Below are 22,074 nucleotides of genomic sequence, written 5' to 3' on the forward strand. Positions count from 1 at the left end.
TGAGTAGCTAGCATTACAAGCGTGAGCCAGTGGCTCACAGAATTAGTACTTTTTAAACAAGCACTATCATCCTCAAACCCCACCATTTCCCATGAGTTCCTTTGCACTCAATTTTGAGAGTACTTTTGTTTATATCCAACTTATAAATGTAGCTGCCTATATTCAACTATCTTAAGGTTTTTATATCCCTAATTCAGTCTTCATCCCTTGGTATCTGCAAGGGATGGGTTCCAGAACACTCCTCTTTCTGGATCTCAGGTACCTTATATAAAATGGCATAGCATTTGCATAGAACCAACACACATCCTCCGAAAGATGCCAATCATCTTGAGATTACTTCTAATGTGTAATACAAGATAGGTGCTATACAAATTGTTCTTTTTCTGTATTATTTAGGGAGTAATGACAGGGAAAGATGTCTGTACATGTTTGGGACAGATACAATTTTATTCCTAATGTTTTTGGCTCATACTTAGTTAAACCCTTAGATGTAGAACCTCAAATATAGTAGGGACAACTGTAAACTCTTTACACTCATCCAATCATCCATCTATTAAACTCTTGGACAAATATTTGTCTAAGAGTCTGTCCTGGCAAACAGAGACAGAAAATGAAATAGGTGCAGCCTCAGCCCTTCAGAAGTGTCTGCTCCACTGACCAGACTGACAAGTAAACATACACTATGGTGCTGGACTGAACAGCGTGATAGGGCTTTGTTCCAAAGACAGAGGGGGCAGGGCGAGGAACAGTCAGGTACAAATTCCTGCAGATTAGAGTCTAGAGTTTTGTTTTCTTACCAAGGGAGGACACATAATAATAGAAATTCCAGCGGGGGTGGGGGTGGGGGGAGAGGGCTGGGAAGGTGGCTCAGGGTAGAGCAGTTGACTTGCATGCATGAGGCCCTGGGTTTGATTCCTCAGCACCACATAAGCAAAAAGAAAAAAGCCGGAAGTGGCGCTGTGGCTCAAGTGGTAGAGCGCTAGCCTTGAGCTGAAGAGCTGAGGGACAGCGCCCAGGCCCAGAGTTCAGGCCCACAACCAGACCCCCCCCAAAAAAAAAAAAGAAAGAAAGAAATTCCAGCTGGTAGTTGAATGTGTAAGGAGTGAATTCAGTGAAAGGGACAATAAGATCATCTGGCTCTGACGCTAGACATCCTGATTACACTCAAATTCCCTCCCTCACTGGCTGCATGATGGTGGTCATAAAACCAATCCTTTCCATACCTCAGTTTTGCCTTCTGTGAAATGGGATTTTAAAATGTTACTTGCCTTCTTTGTTGGGTATTCAGGTTATCTATATAAAGCACCTGACATAAGCAAGGCTCCAGTGGCTCACACCTGTAATCCTAGATACTCAGGAGGCTGAGATCCGAGAATCACAATTCAAAGCCAGTGTTGGCAAGAAAGTCAATCATGGGGCTTGCACTCTGGGCCTGGGCGCTGTCTCTCAGCTCTTCAGCACAAGGATAGCACTCTTAACACTTGAGCCACGGTGCCACTTCCAGTTTTCTGGTAGTTAATTGGAGATAAGAGTCTCACGGACTTTCCTGCTGGGGCTGGCTTTGAACCATGATCCTTAGATCTCAGCCTCCTGAGTAGCTAGGATTACAGGCTTGAGCCACCAGCACCAGCTTTTTTTTTTTTTTTTTTGCCGGTCCTGGGGCTTGTACTCAGGGCTGGGCTCTGTCCCTGAGCCTCTCTGTGCTCAAGTCTAGCACTCTACCACTTGAGTCACCATGCCACTTAGGGATTTTTTTTTTTTTCGGCTTATGTGGTACTGAGGAATTGAACACAGGGCTTCATGGATGCTAGACAAGTACTCTACCATTAAGCTACATTTCCAGCCTATGAGACTCTTACCTACAATTAACCACCAGAAAATTGGAATTGGAGCTGTGGCTCAAAGTGGTAGAGCACTAGCCTTGAACACAAGCTCAGGGACAAGCCCCAGGACTGGCATCAAAAATAAATAGATAGATAAATAATACAATACCTAACACAGCTTCTGAGATTTCGTTAGTCTTCAGTAAAGGGTAACTTTTTTTCTCTGGCAAGTCTTCCCTAGGGTTTATAAGTATGTTGTTATACCATATGATAAAATGTATTTCATATTATATAACATATTATTTATCATATATACACTATTTAATGATATATAATATTATCATATGATGTATATATGTTATATATTTATTATATTTATATCATATATATTGTAAATAGCTCCATCTTTGACCCACATATCCTCCTCTACCTACTTACACAATAAGTGTCATAAGTGTTTCTTATGACAACTATGAGAGAATTCTCCAAGTTCCCCATTTAGTCTCCCCTACCCCTGAACTTTCTCCATGGAACCTGCTTTTTTTTTTTTTTTTTTTTTGTCGGTAGGGGGGCTTGAACTCTGGGCCTGGGCGCTGTCCCTCAGCTCTTCAGCTCAAGGCTAGCGCTCTACCACTTGAGCCACAGCGCTACTTCCTGCTTTTTTTCTTTTTGCTTATGTGGTGCTGAGGAATCGAACCCAGGGCCTCAGGCATGCAAGGTAAGTGCTCTACCACTGAGCCACCTTCCCAGTGCACAGCTATCATTCTACAGTCCCAAGGATTATCATCTCTTACTTGAAATTCTTGAGATAGGGTCTTACTAATTTACTAACTTTCTTGCTCAGGCTGCCAGGGAACTAATCCTTCTATCTCAGCTTCCCAAATAGCTGGGATTACAGACATGAACCACCACACCAGGCCTGTTCTTTGAGATAAGCTCTTTTTTTTTTTTTTTTGCCTTGGTGGGCCTTAAACTACACTCCCACTTCTGCCTGCCAAGAAGCTGGATGACAGATGTCGGTCATTATGCCTAGGGCCCTCAGGTGATTCTTTTTTTTTTTTTTTTGGTTGGTCATAGGGCTTGAACTCTGGGCCTGGGTGCTGTTCCTCAGATCAAGGCGAGTGCTCTACCATTTGAGCCACAGCGCCACCTCCGGTTTCCTGGTGGTTAATTGGAGATAGTCTCATGGACTTTCCTTGCCTGGGCTAGCCTTGAACCAGGATCCTCAGATCTCAGTCTCTTGAATAGCTAGGATTACAGGCATGAGCACGGGCACCCAGGCTTAGGTTCCAACATTTAAAAAACATGTATGGGCTGGGAAGGTGGCTCAGTGGTAGAGTGCTTGCCTTGCATGCATGAGGCCCTGGGTTCTATTCCTCAGCACCACATAAACAGAAAAAAAAAATCTGGAAGTGGTGCTATGGCTCAAGTGGTAGTGCTAAGCACTAGCCTTGAGCTGAAGAGCTGAGGCATAGTGCCCAGGCCCAGAGTTCATGCCCCATGACCGACAAAAAAATAAAAAATAAATTTAAGAAATTTTATTTTTATAAGTCCTGGAACTTGAACTCTGAGCCTGGATACTGAACTCCTTTGCTAAAGGCTTAGTACTCTACCACTTAAGCCACAGCTCTACTTCTAGTTTTTTCTATGATTAATTGGAGATGAGTGTCACCGACTTTCCTGTCCCTGCTGGCTTTGATTCACAAACCTCAGATCTCAGCCTCCTGAGTAGCTAGGATTACAGGTATGAACCACTTGTCCTCTGCAAAAGATCAACATTTTTTTTTGGGGGGGGGTGTCATGGGGCTTGAACTTTGGGCTTGGGCGCTGTCCCTAGGCTCTTCAGCTCAAGGCGAGCACTCTACCACTTGAGCCACAGAGTTCCAAGTTTTTAAACCAATTTATAGCCCAGGGAGCACAGTCTTCTCCAAGTGGCTTATTTCTGGGGTGGAAACAGACCTACTTGGCTCCCAATCTAGAAGAAATGATAGGGATTGGAGATGTTGGTAGAGTGTTAGTTGATGAGTGAAAGCATCAGGTAACAAGTTTGAGTCCTGGTCTTGGACCTAAAAAAAAAAAAGACACTATAGCAGGTATAAGCCCCCTTCCAGAAAACCACATGGACACACCCACTGACAGAGTTACAGTTTATTGCCAGCCTGAGCTGACAAGGCTACCTCTCCCACCAGAGAGGGAAACATGGCGCCTGTCCTTTGTTCAGGGTCAAATTTATATTTAGGGGGGCTAGGGGAGGGAAGATGGGAAGTCTTCTGATGGTACATAGCTGGGGAGGGGTTTTCTAAAGGCAACAGTTCACAGTTAGGCCTCATTCCCTGATGCAACTCTGGGAAGTAAAGGGGGAGGAGCGGCCAGAGCTGAAGGCCAGCTTCAGTTAGGCCTGGCCAGATCGACTGGCTTTGAGGGAGGAGCTGAGGACCTGAGATGGAGGGCATGCTAACCCCAGGGGCAGCTTAGCTGACACTGTACCTCTCCTGCTCTGCCCTCCTGTCTGGAGATAAGCTGGCTGATCTCACTCAGGGAAATGGCACTGGTCTTTGAAGCACTTGCCCAGTTCAAAGCCTCTCTCTTCCAAGGGACATTTTACAATGCCTAGATACTTGTATTTGACATAGATGGGGTGGGGAGTTCTAACAGGTAGAGGCCTGGGCTACTGCTAAGCTTCCTACAATGCATAGGAAAATAATTAGCCGGATGCTGGTGGCTCATGCCTGTGACCCTAGCTAGTCCAGAGGTTGCGATCTAAGGATTGCGAGTCGAAGCCAGCCTAGGCACTAAAGTGTGAGATTCAGCTTCAGTAAACAATTCGAAAAAGCTGGAAGTGGAGCTCTGGTTCAAGGGCTAGAGCACTAACCTCGAACAAAGGAAGCTCAGGGACAGTGCCCTGAGTTCAAGCCCCAGAATGGGGGGGGGGGAGAGGGGCCCGCTGGGGAAGACCACCCTGGCTTCTCTGAGACAACGTATAAAATACCTACTGAGACAAAGACTTGTTAAGAAAAATGTTAACACTCGGGCGCCAGTGGCTCACCCTTGTAATCCTAGCTACTCAGGAGACTGAGATCTGAGGATCATGGTTCAAGGCCAGCCCGGAAAAGACTATCTCCAATTAACCACCAGGAAACCGGAAGTGGCGCTGTGGCTCAAGTGGTAGAGTGCTCACCTTGAGCTGAAGAGCTGAGGGACAGCACCCAGGCCTAGAGTTCAAGCCCCACGACCGACCAAAAAGAAAAAGAAAGAGTTACATTTCTGGTGTACAGGCTGTCAAAGCGGGAGGGATGCGGGGGAGAGGGGAACCTTCCGTGTCCAGAGGGGACTCTCTAGCCGTCGGGCCAGCCGAAGCAACCCTGCACACTCGTTGGTATTTTCCGAGAAGCCTGCGCTTCCGGGAGCGGCCTCTCTATCCGGCCGTCTCAGTGGTCGCCGCAGCCCCGCCCCTCCCCGGCTGCCCGAGCCCCGCGGACTCTGCCCAGCGCCGCCGCGGTGCTGTGGGGCTCCCGAGTCGGTCGGATCCCGGGTCATGGCGGTCCCGGGGCCCGCGCCCGGAGCTGGCGCTAGGTGAGCAGAGCAGCTGGGGAGGAGGGCCGGGGTGGCGCAGGGCGTCCCGCCTGGGACGGTGGGGAAGGGGCTCCTCCGCTCCTGATCCCAGTGAGGTCTGACGGGAAGGAGCGTCCCCCCTCGGCCGGTCCCGAGCCCCCCGCGTCGGCTGCCGTCCCCTCCCTTTACCTCCCCAAGGCCTTTTTGGTTTGTTTGCTGGTGTCAGCCCCTCACAGTGCACGCTGTGGTCCTTCTCGGGTCCTGGCACCACGTGGGGCCCTCTTGTGCCACTTTTCCCTCTTCATTCCGATCCTCAATACCATTTCATCCTTGGGACACCCCAGATCACTCTGGGTCTAGTATTTTCACAAGCCACCTTGCATAAATTGTGTCACCTTAAATATATATAGCGGTTTTGAATTTGTATAAGTCATACGCTGTGATTTTTTTTAAAGACTTAAAAAACTTAGTTTTTGAGCTCATCCAGCCTCAGTTTTCACCCTAGTGATGGGTCCCTAGATTGCTTCCAGTATCTTAACCACTACAAAGTCTACTGTGTTCAAATATTCTGGCAGTTGTCTCCAGGTGGATATCAGTGATTTAGGTGATCCACCCCAGAGTAGGAGGCTAGGTCCTGGAAACTTTGGTTAGGTTATTATTATTAATTATTATTTGGTAGATTGTGGGGCTTGAACTCGGCCTGGGCATTGTCCCTGAGATTTTAAATTCAAGGCTAGCATTCTACCACTTTGCCATAGCACCACTTCCAATTTTTTTCTGGTGGATAATTGGAGATAAGAGTCTCAAGGACTTTCCTGCCTGGGCTGGCTTTGGATTCTCAGATCACAGTCTCCTGAGTAGCTAGGATTACAGACATAAGTCAGTGCCCAGCTTAATTTTGGTAGGTCACCCCAGATTATTCTCCTCAACAGCAGGATGATAGGTCCCTGTTTTCCCATAGCCTCTCATGATTTGGTATTGTTTAGTTTTTTTCTCATGTCTGTCAATGTCATGGGTGTAAGATGCTACCCATTGTGTTCATTTGAATACATTTACTAGGCCTATGGGTTTCCCCTCCTGGGGATGTCTGTTTATATCCTTCACTTTTCTGTGTATTTCCTGAATTTCTGACTTCTGTGCTTTGGTTTTTTTCATCCTTAATTGGTTTTTACTTATTGGTTTTAACCCCCCACCCCCTTCACCGCTTTCCTAGTGTTTGAACTCTGAGCATGGGCTCTGTCCTTGCACTCTTCAGCTCAAGGCGAGCACTCTACCATTTGAGCCACAGCACCACTTCCAGTTTTCTAGTGGTTTATTGGAGATAAGAGTCTCACAGACTTTCCTGCCTGGGCTGGCTTTGAACTGTGATTCTCAGATCTCAGCCTCTTGAGTAGCTAGGATTACAGTTGTGAGCTCTACAGATGCTTTCTCTATCTTTTTAAACTAAAATCTATTGTAATGTACTAAGCAGAAAGAGTTTATTCTAATTAAGTGAAATCTGTTTTCTCCTTTACAGTTTGTGGGTTTGGTCTCTTATTGAGGAATGCCTTCCCATTTTAAGGCCATTAAATCATCTTTAAATGTTTTTCTACATTTCTTTCTGTTACTTTTTTTTTTTTTTGCCAGTCATGGGGCTTGAACTCTGGGCCTGGGCACTGTCCTTCAGCTCTTCAGCTCAAGGCAAGTACTCTACCACTTGAGCCACAGTGCCACTTCTGGTTTTCTGATACTTTATTGGAAATAAGAGTCTCACAGACTTTCCTGCCCATGCTGGCTTTGAACTGGGATCCTCGGATCTCAGCCTCCTGAGTAGCTAGGATTACAGGCATGAGCCACCGCCACCCAGCTACTGTCACATTTTGCCCTGAGATCTAGTCCTGGTCTGTCATTGTCAGTATTTATAAACCATTCTTTCTTCAAAGCCTGGCCCCTCTCCAGACCAATGTGGATAAGCTGGGTCACTGTTGTCTAGCACTTAACTGTTCTCTGGGGCTTCTCTCTATTCCTGACTTTTCTTCAGGCCTAGGTTAGATCTGCAATTTCTCCAGCGGTTCCTGAGAATACAGAAGGTTTTGTTTCCTTCCTGGTCATCACAGAATGTCTTGATGTTCCTGACTCTCTTGTTTGTGACTCTACTGGGTGAGTGCCTAAGTTGGGGCTTGGTGGGGCACAGGGGAAAGCACTAGTTTGGAGTCCCCTTCTCTCTGAGATAGGAGAGACAGGAACTCAGGAAGCCCCTACCTTTTATTCCCTCATCAATGATTTCTGACTCCTCCCTCCCTACAGAACAACTGGTGATATACCAGGTTGGCGTGATCCCCAGTCAGTACTATGGGGTCCTGGGAAACAAAGACTTGGATGGGTTTAAGGCACTGACATTCCTGGCTGTTGTGTTCATCGTTCTCAACTCCACAGTAAGGGCTTCCTTTTTCTCTGTGTCTCTTCCTTATCTGGTGTGAGTGGAATAAATAACTTTTGGAACTTAGTCTTCAAGAAGCAAGAACCAGGCTTTCGTGGGTGTTCCTTCCTTTTCCAAGGAATTGGGATGGTGACCCTGGACATCAGAACTTTGAGCAGGGCATTGATCTTGCTATTGGCCCACTTGGGACAGATTTCTCATGTATTTCAAACTCGTTAGGACTAGGCTGCACGATTCTGGCTTCATTTCGCAGAAATGGATACTGTCCCTTCGCTTCCTAGAACTCTTGCTTCTGGGAGCTTAGAGTAGGCTAAAACCAGGATTGACATGTAATTGCAACCCCTCTGTACAGTATTTTCACAATAAAAACTTATTTAAAAATAAATAAAACCAGGATTGACAGCCAGAGCTGTTGCTGTTCCTCTGGCAGCTGAGGCTGTAACTCAACTTAGCATTGTGTCACACCTCCAGCTTTCAACATCTGCTGCTTTCTTGCTGAATAACCTCTTTTCTTTACCCTTTGTTAGTTGGCTAAATCCTGCATATTGTTTTCAAGAGTCTTCCTTGTCCACTCTTTCAGGTCCTCAACTCTCTGCTGCACATTTCCTCCACCTAACTCAATCCTATTTTGTACTTGCATTCTGTTGTCTATCTCCTGACACTCATTTTCATTGTCTGCTCCTTAGCTAGACTGTTATTTAAGTGCCTAGGAAAGAGGTTGCTTCAGAAATGGTAGATTGTGAGGCTGGGAAGGTGGCTCAGTGGTAGAGTGCTTGCCTTGCATGCATGAGGCCCTGGGCTCGATTCCTCAGTACCACATAAGCAGAAAAAGCCAGAAGTGGCGCTGTGGCTCAAGTCGTAGAGCGCTAGCCTTGAGCTGAAGAGCTGAGGGGCAGCGCCCAGGCCCAGAGTTCAGGCCCCACAACCTGCAAAAAAAAAAAAGGCAGATTGTGAGTCAGGGCTCTGCTAGAACCCAGCCTATTGTCTCTCAGGCTGGACTAGCTGTTTTCTATAGAACCACTTCTTGTCATACTGTTGCTACTTTTGGTGGACTTTCAGTCAGTGAGCCCTAAATATATAGAGCCCTTTTCCAGGCTTGGGAGACAGAAGAGTAAAAACATAAGTGAGGGGGGGCTGGGAAGGTGGCTCAGTGGTAGAGCGCTTGCTTTGCATGCATGAGGCCCTGAGTTCAATTCCTCAGCACCACATAAAGAGAAAATGTCAGAAGTGGCACTGTGGCTCAAGTGGTAGAGTGCTAGCCTTGAGTTGAAGAGCTCAAGGACAGCACCCAGGCCCAGAGTTCAAGCCCCACAACTGACAAAAAAAAAAAAAGCCAGAAATAACGCTATGACTCAAGAGGTAGAGTGCTAGCCTTGAGCAAAAGAAGCTCAAGGACAGTGCCCATGCTCTGAGTTCAGGTCCCAATACTGGCAAATAAAAACAAAAAATACCCCATAAATGAAACACATGATAAGCTTCCCCCCTTCTCTGTATTCAGTTAAGACCTATGATACAGGTGCTGGGAAGGTGGCTCAGTGGTAGAGTGCTTGTGTTGCATGCATGGGGCCCTTGGTTTGATTCCTCAGCACCACATAAGCAGAAAAAGCTGGAAGTGGGGCTGAGGCTCAAGCAGTAGAGTGCTAATCTACAGCTGAAGAGCTGAGAGACAGTGCCCAGGCCCAGAGTTCAGGCCCCACGACCAAAAAAATAAAAAAAAAAGATCTCTGATACAAAAAGAGGCAAAGCTTTTGCCTTTAGTAAGCCTTTCAGGTTTTTGTAAGGATAAACACAAAAAAAAAATGGGGAAGGGAAATCCTGTGATTTGAAGCTTTTGTTAAGAGAGAAAAGTGCTGAGTGATCAGAATAGGCTAGGCTGAGTCAGCAGAGACATCTGTCAGCCTTGAGCTTTGACCTGAGACTTACAGGAAGCTTCTCTCTCCTCCCTTCCCCTTGCCTCCTGTGCTGCACAGCTGAAGAGTTTTGACCAGTTCACCTGCAACCTGCTGTATGTGAGCTGGAGGAAGGACCTCACTGAGCACCTGCACCGCCTCTACTTTCGGGCCCGTGTGTACTACACCCTCAATGTGCTTCAGGATGGCATCGATAACCCGTAGGCACCCTCATACCTGACCCCTGTGTGCCCCATTCACCTAGCTTAGCCCCAGAGAGTCCTGGCCTCAGATTCCATGGAGGTCATATCTAGTAGGCCAGTGTTATTGCCAAACCATGGGAGAAGGGTGCTCCAAGAAAATCTCTAGAGAGGCTGTGTGCCTGAGAGTAGAAAGCAGAAAAGAAGAAGCCAGGAGCCAAGCATAGTTGCACATGTTTGTAATACCAGCATTCGGGAGGCTGGGGCAAGAGGATCACAAATTTGAGCTATCTCTGTGTGTGTGTGTCTGTGTCTGTGTGTGCGCGTGCACACACACATATGCACATGCATGCACGCACCAATACTAGAGCTTTAACTCAGAGCCTGGGCACTGTCCCTTAGTTTTTTCTACTATGGCTCTACCAGTTGAACCATACTTTTACTTCTGGCTTTTTTCTGGTTAATTGAAAATAAGAGTCTCTGAGCTCAGGAGGCTGAGATCGAGGATTGAGGTTCAAAGCCAACCTGGGCAAGCAAGTTCGTGAGACTCTCATCTCCAGTTGACCACTAGAAAACTGGAAGTGGCACTGTGGCTCAAGTGGTAGAATGCTCACCTTGAGCTGAAGAGCTGAGGGACGGTGCCTAGTCCTAGAGTTCAAGCCCCATGACCAACCAAAAAAAAAAAGTCTCAGATTTGTCTGCTTGGTTGGGTTTGAACCTTGATCCTCAGATCTCAGCCTTCTGAGTAGCTAGGATTACAGGCGTGAGCCACTGATGCCTGGCTGAAAGGAAGCTCTTCGACCTTCAAGTGTCCCTTTGGTTCTATACAGAACTGACTTAAGCCACAAGTACTGGATCTTTTGATTCCACCTTTTCTGGGGGATGAGTGAGGCACCATAAGAAGCAGCTGTCTGGAGTCTTGTGTAGAGGTCCTAAAGATGACTTTTCTAAGTCCTAGAATGTTCCCATCGAGAAAAGGTGTAAGTTCTGACTATTATCATCCTGGAGCCCAGCTAACTTGGTTCAACTGCTCCGTGTTGTTGGCTGCAGGGATCAGCGTATCAGCCAGGATGTGGAGCGATTCTGCCGGCAGCTCAGCAGCATGGCGAGCAAACTAATTGTCTCCCCCTTCACACTCGTCTATTACACATACCAGTGCTTCCAAAGGTGCAGCCTTTCCCCTCCTGGGCTTCCTCCTCCTCCTCCTCCTCCCTGGCCTCATGTCCCCCTAAGTCTCTCAGGGTCCTGGAGAGGCTGGTCTTTCTCCCCTACCTGTACTCCAGGGCATCACCTCCACATGGAGACCCCATGGAGCTGCTGAGACTGAGCAGGGACTGGGAGCAGGGGGCAGGGCTGAAGTCCATGGTGCTGTGTGGCCTCCATGCCATCCCTCGCCCTCTCTGTCACTCTGTCCCTCAGCACAGGCTGGCTTGGGCCGGTGAGCATCTTCGGGTATTTCATCCTGGGAACCATGGTGAACAAAACCCTGATGGGCCCTATCGTGGCGAAGCTGGTGCAGCAAGAGAAGCTGGAGGGGGATTTTAGGTGTGTCTCTTTTGCTAAAGCTAACAGGTGTGATCCAGGGTAAGCCTTCCTTAGTTTGCATCCAAGAAGTGCCAGTTTCTAGCTGAGTGATCTTGTGCAAAGCCTTTCACCTCTCCAAGGTGAAAGTGTTTTCCTTTCTAAAGTGGATGCTGTGGTTGCCTACTGAGAGAATTGAGGAGCATTGAGAACAGTGTCTCATTGGCCATCACCAACATCATGGTCCCTGGGCTTTCTCACATGCTTCTCTAACCACCCTTTCTCTTGGGCCTGGCAGCTCCCCTTAGCATCTTCCTTCAGGCTGGGGCTTAGGAAGGAGGTGTGGGGGAAGGAGGTGCTAGAGGTAGGAGCACAGAAAGTAGAGGGCAACCCCGACTTTGCACAGGCCCTGAGACTTCCAGTCCATGGAAAGTTCAGTGGAAGCAGCCATAGTGTTGAGGTGGAACTGGGTTCCACATTGTTGGGGTGAGAGGTGTTGGTCTTGATCCAGGTCTCCCCGTTGTCAGTACACATTCCTCTTTGGTCTGCCCAGGTTCAAGCACATGCAGATTCGGGTGAACGCTGAGCCTGCTGCTTTCTACAGGTGAGTGTGGCAGAGATAGTCCTCTACTATGAAAAGATAAGTCCGCAGGCCTCTTGCTACCGTGGAGCTTTTACTGAGCATTCTCATGCTTGGCTGCCACTCTCCCTGTCCACACTGTCATTAACTGCCTTGTCCTTAGGTCTAGAGATTGCTTCTGAAGCTGGTAGCCTTGTACAGTAGACAGCTTTAGTCTTAGTGGCCTAATATGAAGTATGAAATAACCAGAGAATAAAATGAGTAGAGTAGGTGCTGCTTCAACCTGATGACTATAAGGCATCACCTCTACTGTTTTCCTGAATGAAGTAGTTTTCTTGCCAGTGCCCAATACACATGGCTGGTCCTTTGTAGCATGGGAGAGAATGGGAACCCCTCTGAAAATCAGACTCCCCCACAAGTGCCTGCTCCCGTGTCTGGTGTCCTAGTATTCAGGCACTCGGCAGTGTTGTGGTCTTCCTTTCCTCCTGGGCAGGCCCCTGTGCTCTGCCACGTGGGAGGCTTCCAAGACCAATATTTGGTTTATGTTTAAGCAGTTGGTCTAGATAACTGTGTACTGGTGGCTCACGCCTGTAATCTTAGCTACTCAGGAGGCTGAGATCTGAGGATTAAGGTTGAAAGCCAGCTTGGGCAGAAAAGCCTGTGAGATTCATGTCTCCAGTTAACCACCAAAAAGCCAGTGGCTCAAGTGGTAGAGTACCAGCCTTGAGTGAAGAAGTCAAACAAAAGCATGAGCTCCCAAGTTTAGACTCCACTACTAGTACAAAAAGAAAAAAAAAAGGGGGGGGAGGCGCTTTTCCTTGTATCACCTGTTCTTTTTTTTTGTCGGTCGTGGGGCTTGAACTTTGGGCCTGGGCGCTGTCCTTCAGCTCTTCAGCTCAAGGCGAGCGCTCTACCACTTGAGCTACAGCGCCACTTCCGGTTTTCTGGTGGTTTATTGGAGATAGGAGTCTCACAGTCTCTCCTTCCCCGGGCTGGCTTTGAACCGCGATCCTCAGATCTCAGCCTCCTGAGTAGCTAGGATTACAGGTGTGAGCCACCAGCGCCCGGCCCGGCGTATCACCTGTTCTTAGGGTGGATGGAATAGCCCAAGGTCCTTTCTCCTTTGTCAGTCTCTACCACAACTTGCAGTGGTAGTGAGGTAGGTAGGGCTGGGCTGCTGGTGACAGTACATGTGGATTCTGCAGCTTCTCATTTAGTTCTGGGGAAGGCAGATTTGTTTTTAGAGTTCCAGATAAGTTCTTTGTAGCTTCTGAAAATGTGGATAAATCTGAAATGGTCCCCTTTACTCCCTCTACCTTTTCGGCCTGGAATTTCTGCCTGTCCTTGAAGCCCCATATCTTTGAGTTTTCCCGAACTTCCCTCAAGGTTGGGTTTGTTTGTTATCTTAGTCACATGTGACACTCCATTGTCCAGGCAAAGAGTGTGGTGTGGCTTTCTGTCCCCTGGCCCGGGAGCTCCTCAAGGAGGAGGGCTCTTTCTTGTCCACTTCTCCACTTCACTCGCTGACTGGTCCTGAGCCTGGACTGTGCCATTTTATTTGGTCCCCAGCAGCTCTTAGTTATTGAGTGCCCCTCATGTCTTATATTTTGCATTCAGAAACTTTTTTTTTTTTTTTTGGTCAGCCCTGGGGCTTGAACTATGGGCCTGCGCTGTCCCTCAGCTCTTCAGCTCAAGGCAAGCGCTCTACCACTTGAGCCACAGCGACACTTTTAATTTTTGGGTAGTTAATTGGAGATAAAAGTCTCATGAACTTTGCTGCCTGGTCTGGCTTTGAACGGGGATCCTCAGATCTCAGCCTCCTGAGTACCTAGGATTACAGGCATGAGCCACCGGCACCCAGCTGCATTCAGAATCTTGTGTGTGTGTGTGGGCGGGACGTGAGTCTTGAACTCTGGGCCTGGGTGCTGTCCCTGAGCTCTTCAGCTCAAGACTAGCACTCTACCGCTTGAGCCACAGCACCATTTCCTGCTTTTTCTGTGAGGAATCGAACTCAAGGCCTCATACATGTGAGGCAAGCACTCTACCACTGAGCCACCTTCCCAGCCCCAGAAACTCTTTAATTCTTATTTTATCCTAACATAATATTTTATCTTAACAAGTGAGAGAAGGTAAGGCAAAGGCTTTATACAGCCTGCCCATGTCACCTATGAAGAAACTAGAGTCTGGATTCGAACCGGGTCTGGCTAAGTCTAGAGTTCTTTTCTGATAAGATCACAAGGAATACAAGTAAGGGATGATGGGTGATAGTGACAGGAGGGTTCTAAAACCAAGACACTTGGATGGGCTGGGCGCCTAATGGAGGCTGTGAGAGTTTTAGGGTGCCCCAGCCTGGCTCAGCTCCCCAGGCCTGTGGACATCCCAGCCTTTCCTGTTAGAGCCGGGCATGTGGAACACATGAGGACAGACCGCAGGCTGCAGAGACTCCTTCAGACCCAGAGGGAGCTGATGTCCAAGGAGCTCTGGCTGTACAGTAGGCAGAGGGGCCCCGGGAGTTGGGAACCATGGATCGGGTTGCTTGCTTCCTTCCCACACCTCCCTACTTTCTGCCTGCCCAGATGAGCCAGCGGAACCACTGCCTTTGCCAGGGCTGTCCTCAAAATGAGGACATAGGGGAAGTATAACCCTGCTTGGCCTCCTGCTCTCCATCCTGAGGGCCAAGTTCCCTACAGAGCTCATAGGTGTCTCCTGGGCCTCATGCAGTCTGTCTGTTCTACAGTCGGTGTCAACACCTTTGACTATCTGGGCAGCATCCTGAGTTATGTTGTCATCGCAATCCCCATCTTCAGTGGGGTCTATGGAGACCTGAGCCCCACAGAGCTTAGCACGCTGGTCAGCAAGGTGAGAGTCTCTCCTGGCCACCCCTCATGCTGTCCCCACTGCCCTTGTGCCCAGTGACCGAGGTCTTGGAGTTGAAGCCCATACTGACTGCCCTCCATCCTATCCAGAATGCCTTTGTGTGCATGTACCTCATCAACTGCTTCACCCGCCTCATCGACCTCTCCACCACATTCTCAGATGTGGCTGGTTACACGCACCGGTGAGGCTCCGCCCCTGCGGCTGCTTCCTGAGCAGCGTGAGTTGTTGGAAGAAGCTGAATGGGGAACAGTGCCAGCGGGTGGGAGGTAGGAAGGAGTGTCACCTTCATCAGGAGCCCCACACCGTGCCTCAGGTTCTCACTTCTTACCAGGATCGGGGAGCTTCAGGAGGCCCTGCTGGACATGTCTCAGAAGTCACAGGACTGCGAGACCCTGAGAGAGACCGAGTGGGGCTTGGACAAGTGAGTACTGGGCTGCATGTAACACAGGAATCCAGACTGAACGACAGGCCTGGCGGCGTTCCTCTGGGTGATGGCCCTTGCAGCTGGGTAGCAGACCCATGGGGAATGAATAAAAGCAGTGGCCATCTTATGCTAAGCATAAGTGTCTCTGTTGCCATCTCTATGGCACCCATTGCTCTGATTTATATTCTACCCCAGGTGATGGCAACAGAGGGCACACACCTGCCTCATCACCAAACAAAAGCCTGAGCTAGGCATGGTGTCACATACCTGTAATCCCAGTGCTCTGGAGTCTGAGGGCAGTTCCAGGCCGGCCTATGCTATATAGCAAGATTGTCCCTCAAAGAACCCAAACGATAAATAGTAACACAATCTGGGTAGTGCCCTTCTCCTTCCTCCTTCGCGTGAAGCTCTGCTGCTTGCCCCTTCCTGTGTGTGTCCTGTGTTCCGTGTGCCACACTCAGATCCACAGTTGTCTTTATTCATACACCTTTGCGGACCAGGAATATTTCTTTTTTCTTTTTTTTTGGGGGGGGGGTCCGGTTGTGGGGCCTGCACTCTGGGCCTGGGCGCTGTCCCTCAGCTCTTCAGCTCAAGGCTAGTGCTCTACCCCTTGAGCCACAGGGACACTTCCGGCTTTTTTCTTTTTGCTTATGTGGTGCTGAGGAATCGAACCCAGGGCCTCAGGCATGCAAGGCAAATGTTCTACCACTGAGCCACCTTCCCAGCCCCGGACCAGGAATATTTCTGATCTTCCTCTGCATTCAGAATTTGGGGAAATTACTTAGCTGTTGTTCTGGGTCTTGGTTTATTTGTTGCTAAAAAAGAGGAATTAGTGGTGCTGGGAAGGTGGCTCAGTGGTAGAGCACTTGCCTTGCATGCATGAGGCCCTGGGTTCGATTCCTCAGCACCACATAAGCAAAAAGAAAAAAGCCAGAAGTGGTGCTGTGGCTCAAGTGGTAGAGCATTAGCCTTGAGCTGAGGAGCTGAGGGACAGCGCCCAGGCCCAGAGTTCAGGCCCCACAACCAGACCCCCCCCCAAAAAAAATTAAAAAAGAGGAATTAGTGAAACCTTTCTTCTGTGTGCTTTGAGGATTAGATCTCAGTCCTTGAAAAGTACTTGGACAGTGGCCACATGGTAAGCTTTCAAAAATGGAAACAGTCTGAATTCCAGAGCCTATGCTCAACTCTCTCTTCTTAGTAACAAATGCTTTAATAGTTACCCTGTTGAAAATGCCACCAAAGGCCGGGGGGATGGGGTGCATGGAGTCAGGCATCCATGGAGAACCAAGAGCTCCAGAGCTGTCGAATAGTAACCACTTCCATCTTACTATGATTATCCTAGTCACCTGTGCCACCTGGAAAACCCACCAACCCTAGAATTAGAAGAGTCAGCTCAGCAACCCTGGGCAAGTTACTCAGCTACTTGACTGGATTTCCTCATCTGGGGAGAATTTTTTCTTTTCTTTTTTTTTTTTTTTTTGGGTCTGGTCTGGGGCCTGAACTCTGGGCCTGGGCACTATCCCTCAGCTCTTCAGTTCAAGGCTAGTGCTCTACCACTTGAGCCACAGCACCACTTCCGGCTTTTTTTGCTTTTTGCTTATGTGGTGCTGAGGAATTGAACCCAGGGCCTCATGCATGCAAGGCAAGCACTCTACCACTGAGCCACCTTCCCAGCTCGAATTTTTTCTATTTATAAACATTGAAAATGATAAAGATCATTCATTGATGAGTCCCAGAGTAAGGTGTCCATGTCCTTCCTGTGTCAGTGGGCTCAGGCTGTGTGGCTCAAACACAGAAATTATTTTTCACAGTCTGGATGTTAGAAGCACATGGTCAAGTTATGGGCAGGTGGATTTCCCTAGAGGCTTCTCTCCTTGCTTGCAGATGGCTACCTTCTTCCTTGTCCTCATGCTCTGTCCCTAAGGGCCATCCTACCAGCATCATCTTAACATTGCATCATCATCATCATTATTTTTTATTTTTTTATTTTTTTTGTTGGTCATGGGGCTTGAACTCTGGGCTTAGGCGCTGTTCCTCAGCTCTTCAGCTCAAGGCAAGTGCTCTACCGCTTGAGCCACAGCACCACTTCCGGTTTTCTGGTGGTTTATTGGAGATAAGAGTCTCACAGACTTTCCTTGCCCAGGCTGGCTTTGAACCGAGATCCTCAGATCTCAGCCTAGGATTACAAGCATGAGCCACCAGCTTCGGGCTTATTATCATTATTCTTATTGTTATTATTTCTTGGGAATGTGCCGGTACTAGGGTTTGAAATCAGGGCCTGGGCACTGTCCCTTAGCTTTTTCACTCAAGGCTGGTGCTCTATCACTTAAGCCGCAGCTCCACTTCCAGCTTTTTTGATGGCTAATTGGAGAAAAGAGTTTCATGGACTTTACTCACCAGACTGGCTTAGACCCCATCCAGATCCTCAGATCTCAGCTTCCCGAGTAGTTGTCATTACAGGTGTTGGCCACTGGTGCCTGGAAACCAGTACTCCTCTAAAGACCTTGGGTCCACATGTGATTGTACGGTGAGGTTTCCCGGCATGGAGTGTCAGCATACAGACTGGGGGAGAGGGACAGTTGGGCCCTAAAACTCCCAGTGCAGATGATTTCTCCAGGCCACTGCTCACACTGCCCACCCTCTCTTCTCTGCCCCAGGGCCTGTGGATGGCCAGCAGCTGAGCCAGCAGACACAGCTTTTCTCCTTGAGCGAGTCTCTATCTGTGCTCCCTCCTCTGACAAGCCCCTAGTCAAGGACCTCAGCCTGAAGATCTGTGAGGGGCAGAGCCTCCTCATCATGGGCAACACGGGCACTGGCAAGACTTCCTTGCTGCGGGTTCTGGGCGGCCTGTGGGACAGCACAAAGGGTGAGAGCTAGGTCCTCCCTGCCTGTGGCCCAGCCTTGCCAGGAGTGGGTGGGTAATGTGAACTCTGGCCTTTCTTGGCCCAGGAAAGAGGATGAGAGGCAGAGGGGAGAGGCAGTTACAGTCTCTGTGAGGTCTCAGAATGGAGCTTGTGTGGGCTTTGCAGGCTCTGTGCAGATGCTGACCGACTTTGGGCCCCACGGGGTGCTGTTCCTGCCTCAGAAGCCCTTCTTCACTGATGGGACGCTTCGGGAGCAGGTCAGTAGTACAAGGCTCAGTCCTCCTTTCTCACCTCCACACACCCCCCACCCCCCACCTGGGCCCCCTAGCAGTGTGACAGGCCTCAGGCCCTAGGGGTAATGAAGGGGCCATGCCTGGGACTCCTGGGTTTAAGACCATTGTATGCTACATTCATGGTTGTATGCTACATTCATGGATCATAGTCATGGACATGTGACAATGGAACCATGGGCCAGTGGAGAGGAGCCTGCTTCTTTGGGCAGTGTCTGAGGGGGAGGAAGCTGTGTACACCTGTCTCAGCCTTCTAGACCAGTTTGGATTTTGTTTTCAGGTGATATATCCCCTGAAGGAGATCTACCCTGACTCAGGTGAGCTGGGACTCCTCAGGTCATGACATCTCAGTTGTCCTTGCTCTGCCAGCCTGTGGCCTCACCTGTGCCTGTGGAAGAGGCTCCAGCCAGGCTGCTTGCTTCATATCGGGTCTCCTCTGTTAATTGTTCACTGTTTGGGGGACTGACCTATGATCCATTTGTTCTGACTTCCCTTCCTGAATAGAGACACTTGTTGGAGGAAGGGAAATGATTGGTTTTTGGTATGTATGTGTGTATCTGTCGTCCACCTGTCCATCTGTCTGTCCTGGAGCTTGAACTCAGGTCCTGGCCACTCTCCCTTAGCTTGTTTTGATCAAGGCTGATCTCAGCCACTTGAGCCATATACCCACTTCTCACTTTTTGCTGGATAATTGGATACAAGAGTCTCACATACTTTTCTGCCCAGGCTTCTTCAAGCTGTGATCCTCAGATTTTAGCCTGCTGAGTAGCTAGGATTGCAAGTGAGAGCTGCTGGTGGCTTCTTTTACTAACTTCCCTGTTATTTACGCCTACCTGTCAGCCAGCCCAGCATACTGGTGTATCTAGCCTGCCAGCATGTCCAAATCTATTCCAGCCAGCCAGAAGAACTGATGGGCTGAAGAAGCCTCTGTTTTTCAGGTTCTGCTGATGATGAGAGGATCATGAGGTTCTTGGAGCTGGCAGGCCTGGTAAGTGGGACAGAGCCCCTGAAGACCCAGCCCACAGTGAGGTACTGGCCCAACAGCAAGGCCCTGCCATCTCTGGATCCAGGACAGGGGCAAAGAATGGGAGTACAAATTGACAGGGAGGCAGACACAGGAAAGAAGAGAATTTAAAACAAAACTGACTGGGTTAGACGTGTGGCTAAGTGTTAGAGTGCTTGCTTAGCACGCATAGAGCCCTGGGTTTGATTCCTCAGTATCACATAAACAGAAAAAGCCAGAAGTGGCACTGTGGCTCAAATGGTAGAGTACTAGCCTTGAGCAAAAGAAGCTCAGGGACAGTGTCCAGGCCCTGAGTTCAAGCCCTAGGACTCGCAAACAAAAAGACACACACACGCACACGCACGTACTCACGCACGCCCTGACTGAACCAGTCTGCTTTTTCTGTCATGGTGTGATAGTCTCAGCACTGTAGTTGGCAGCCCCACCTTGATGTGCTGCGATAGTGAGAAACGCTTACATTGTGGAGACTGGATGGCAGGAAGCAGCAATGCGCATTGTCATGGACCTCTTGCTCTCTGGGTCTGTTACAGTCCAGCTTGGTGGCAAGGACAGAGGGTCTGGACCAGCAGGTGGATTGGAACTGGTAAGAATGGAGTTGGAGGTTCTCCAACCAGCTCCCTCCACGACAGCCATCAGTGCAGGGATCCCGTGAAGGGGTAGAATGGCTCCTGATGGCCAGATGTTTGGCTAGGCCATCTTCTGTGCCTTAGGAGTGGGATTTGGTGTGGATAGTAGGGCTGTGAGTGAGAAGGCGCCTCTGTCCTGGGCCCCTGCAGAAAACAGCTCCCTGCCCAAACCCATTCTTGGCAAAAGCCAAGCTGTCACCTCCTTTCAGGGTTCTCTCGTTTCCTTTCCTAGGTATGATGTCCTGTCCCCAGGGGAGATGCAGAGGCTTTCCTTTGCACGGCTCTTCTACCTGCAGCCAAAGTATGCAGGTGAGGTCTGCCCCACAGACACATACCAGGTACAGCAGTGTGTGTTCACAGCATGTAGGCCTTTCTGGGTATGTCTGAGCATCTCTGTGCCCTCCTCCTGTAAAGAACAGTGCCTCACAGTTCAGGGCAGACCTAGGGGTGTCACACCATTTCATAAGCTTCTTGCCAAGGCACAGCTGGAGTGGGGAGCAAGCCTTAGTTGAAGGACTATGATTGTAGCTCCTCAAGCTCTGCCATCAAATGAGTGGCCGTGCCTGGCTGCAGGGTAGCAGGTGTGGGCTCTTCCCGGGACACATCTTTGGGGAGCTACCTGAATTTCACAGACCCAGGGAGCTGTGGCACTTAGTAACTAGGAAGCTGAGAATCTTGGGCTGGTGCTCAAAGATACATACTCTCAGCTCCCTTGGCCCATATCCCCGTGCCAGGTTCTTATAAGTCAGAGCAGCGGTAGCCTCTTCTGGGGCCCGGGTGGAGGGTGATTGTGGTGGCAGGACAGCAACAACTGCTGGGATCAAGGGCAGGACCTTGATTTTATCCCTTCCCTCAGTGCTGGATGAAGCTACCAGCGCCCTGACAGAGGAGGTGGAGAGTGAGCTCTACCGAATTGGCCAGCAGCTAGGGATGACATTCATCAGCGTGGGACATCGACCCAACCTGGAGAAGGTACAAGCATGGCCTGAGGAGGGAGAAGAGCCTAAAGTCTAGGCCTGGCCAGAGCCAGAGGCCCCTTTCCCTGAGGAGAGGGTGGCAGAGGAAGCCTCCTGATCCCTGTGTGGTGGTCTCTCGTAGTTTCACTCCTGGGTTCTGAAACTCTATGGAGGAGGAAGATGGGAACTGACTAGAATCAAAGTGGAATGAAGTCAAAGGCGGGGATGGACACCAGAGGAGAGCCGAACTCTGGGCAGACCAGCAGCCCCCCAGGGGAGACCAGGAAGAGCCCCAGGTTTGCCTCATGGGTCCTGTGCTGGAGCCCTGGCAGCAGCTGGCTCAGCCCAGGGGGGGCCCTACGGGGAACACGGGAGTCTGTCTCCACAGGGCTGCTTCTGTGGCGCCAGCAGGGCCTCTGCTGGAAGTGCTGATTGCTTACAAATGAATTCAGATCATGATGGCTGAGAAATACCTGAGTGTACCCAGTGTAAGACATGAGGGGTCAAGGCGGGAAGGGCCATGGACCTGGAGTGAAGACAGCCAGTTAAATTTTATGATGATAGATTTTTAACTTTATAATTAACTGACCATTTAAATTTTATAACTTTTTCTAGAAAGAAAAGTTAAACATTAAAAGTGTTTTTTTGCAACTTTTGCTCCTTATTTTCTCTACTATAGCGTTACCTCCTCTTTTCTCCTGTATATAGCCCAGGCCCATCTCAACCCTTGATCCTTCTTGGATCCTTCTGTCTCAGCTTCCTTAGTGTTGGGATTACAGGCATTTGCCACCATGTCCAGCACTGTGGAGAGGAGAGCTGCCTTTCACTGCCCTGGGACCTAATTCAGTTTTACACTCTGTACATGTCTCCCCTTCCATGAATCAATACTGGATCCAATAACCTGTAGGGCCCCTTGTGTCTGTCTGTCTTTCTTTCCTTCCTTCTTTATTATTTCTTTCATTTATTTGCCATGCTGGGGTTGGAACTCAGGGTTTTGCACTTGCTAAGCAGGTGCTTTACCACTTGAGC

At 49.2% G+C, this 22,074-nt stretch overlaps 1 protein-coding gene across 2 annotated transcripts; it reads left to right on the forward strand.

Annotated features, from left to right (window-relative positions):
- Positions 1 to 5,293: 5,293 nt before the first annotated feature.
- On the forward strand, positions 5,294 to 21,665 carry Abcd4 (ATP-binding cassette, sub-family D (ALD), member 4). Of its 2 annotated transcripts, XM_013017430.1 has the most exons (19): positions 5,294 to 5,396; positions 7,396 to 7,514; positions 7,662 to 7,789; positions 9,765 to 9,904; positions 10,934 to 11,050; positions 11,303 to 11,428; positions 11,958 to 12,008; positions 14,381 to 14,475; positions 14,722 to 14,843; positions 14,951 to 15,042; positions 15,193 to 15,282; positions 17,943 to 18,151; positions 18,315 to 18,406; positions 18,720 to 18,756; positions 19,378 to 19,427; positions 19,994 to 20,046; positions 20,322 to 20,398; positions 20,946 to 21,061; positions 21,188 to 21,665. In XM_013017430.1, the coding sequence occupies exons 1-19, from the start codon at positions 5,359 to 5,361 to the stop codon at positions 21,254 to 21,256; spliced, it is 1,821 nt and encodes a 606-aa protein (XP_012872884.1). In that variant the 5' UTR covers positions 5,294 to 5,358; the 3' UTR covers positions 21,257 to 21,665. The 2 variants fall into 2 exon arrangements, with proteins under 2 accessions (XP_012872884.1, XP_012872896.1); XM_013017442.1 differs by lacking the exon at positions 21,188 to 21,665 and having other exon boundaries at positions 20,322 to 20,427; positions 20,946 to 21,055.
- Positions 21,666 to 22,074: the final 409 nt, after the last annotated feature.

Source organism: Dipodomys ordii, unplaced genomic scaffold (assembly GCF_000151885.1).
Source record: "Dipodomys ordii isolate 6190 unplaced genomic scaffold, Dord_2.0 Scaffold2, whole genome shotgun sequence".
NCBI lineage: Eukaryota > Metazoa > Chordata > Mammalia > Rodentia > Heteromyidae > Dipodomys > Dipodomys ordii.

Coding starts and splice junctions, on each gene's coding strand:
- Abcd4 (XM_013017430.1), top strand. CDS start 5,359: ATGGCGGTCCCGGGGCCCGCGCCCGGAGCTGGCGCTAG. Junction 11,429..11,957: donor AAGCTGGAGGGGGATTTTAG/GTGTGTCTCTTT, acceptor TGGTCTGCCCAG/GTTCAAGCACATGCAGATTC. Junction 15,283..17,942: donor ACCGAGTGGGGCTTGGACAA/GTGAGTACTGGG, acceptor TCTCTGCCCCAG/GGCCTGTGGATGGCCAGCAG.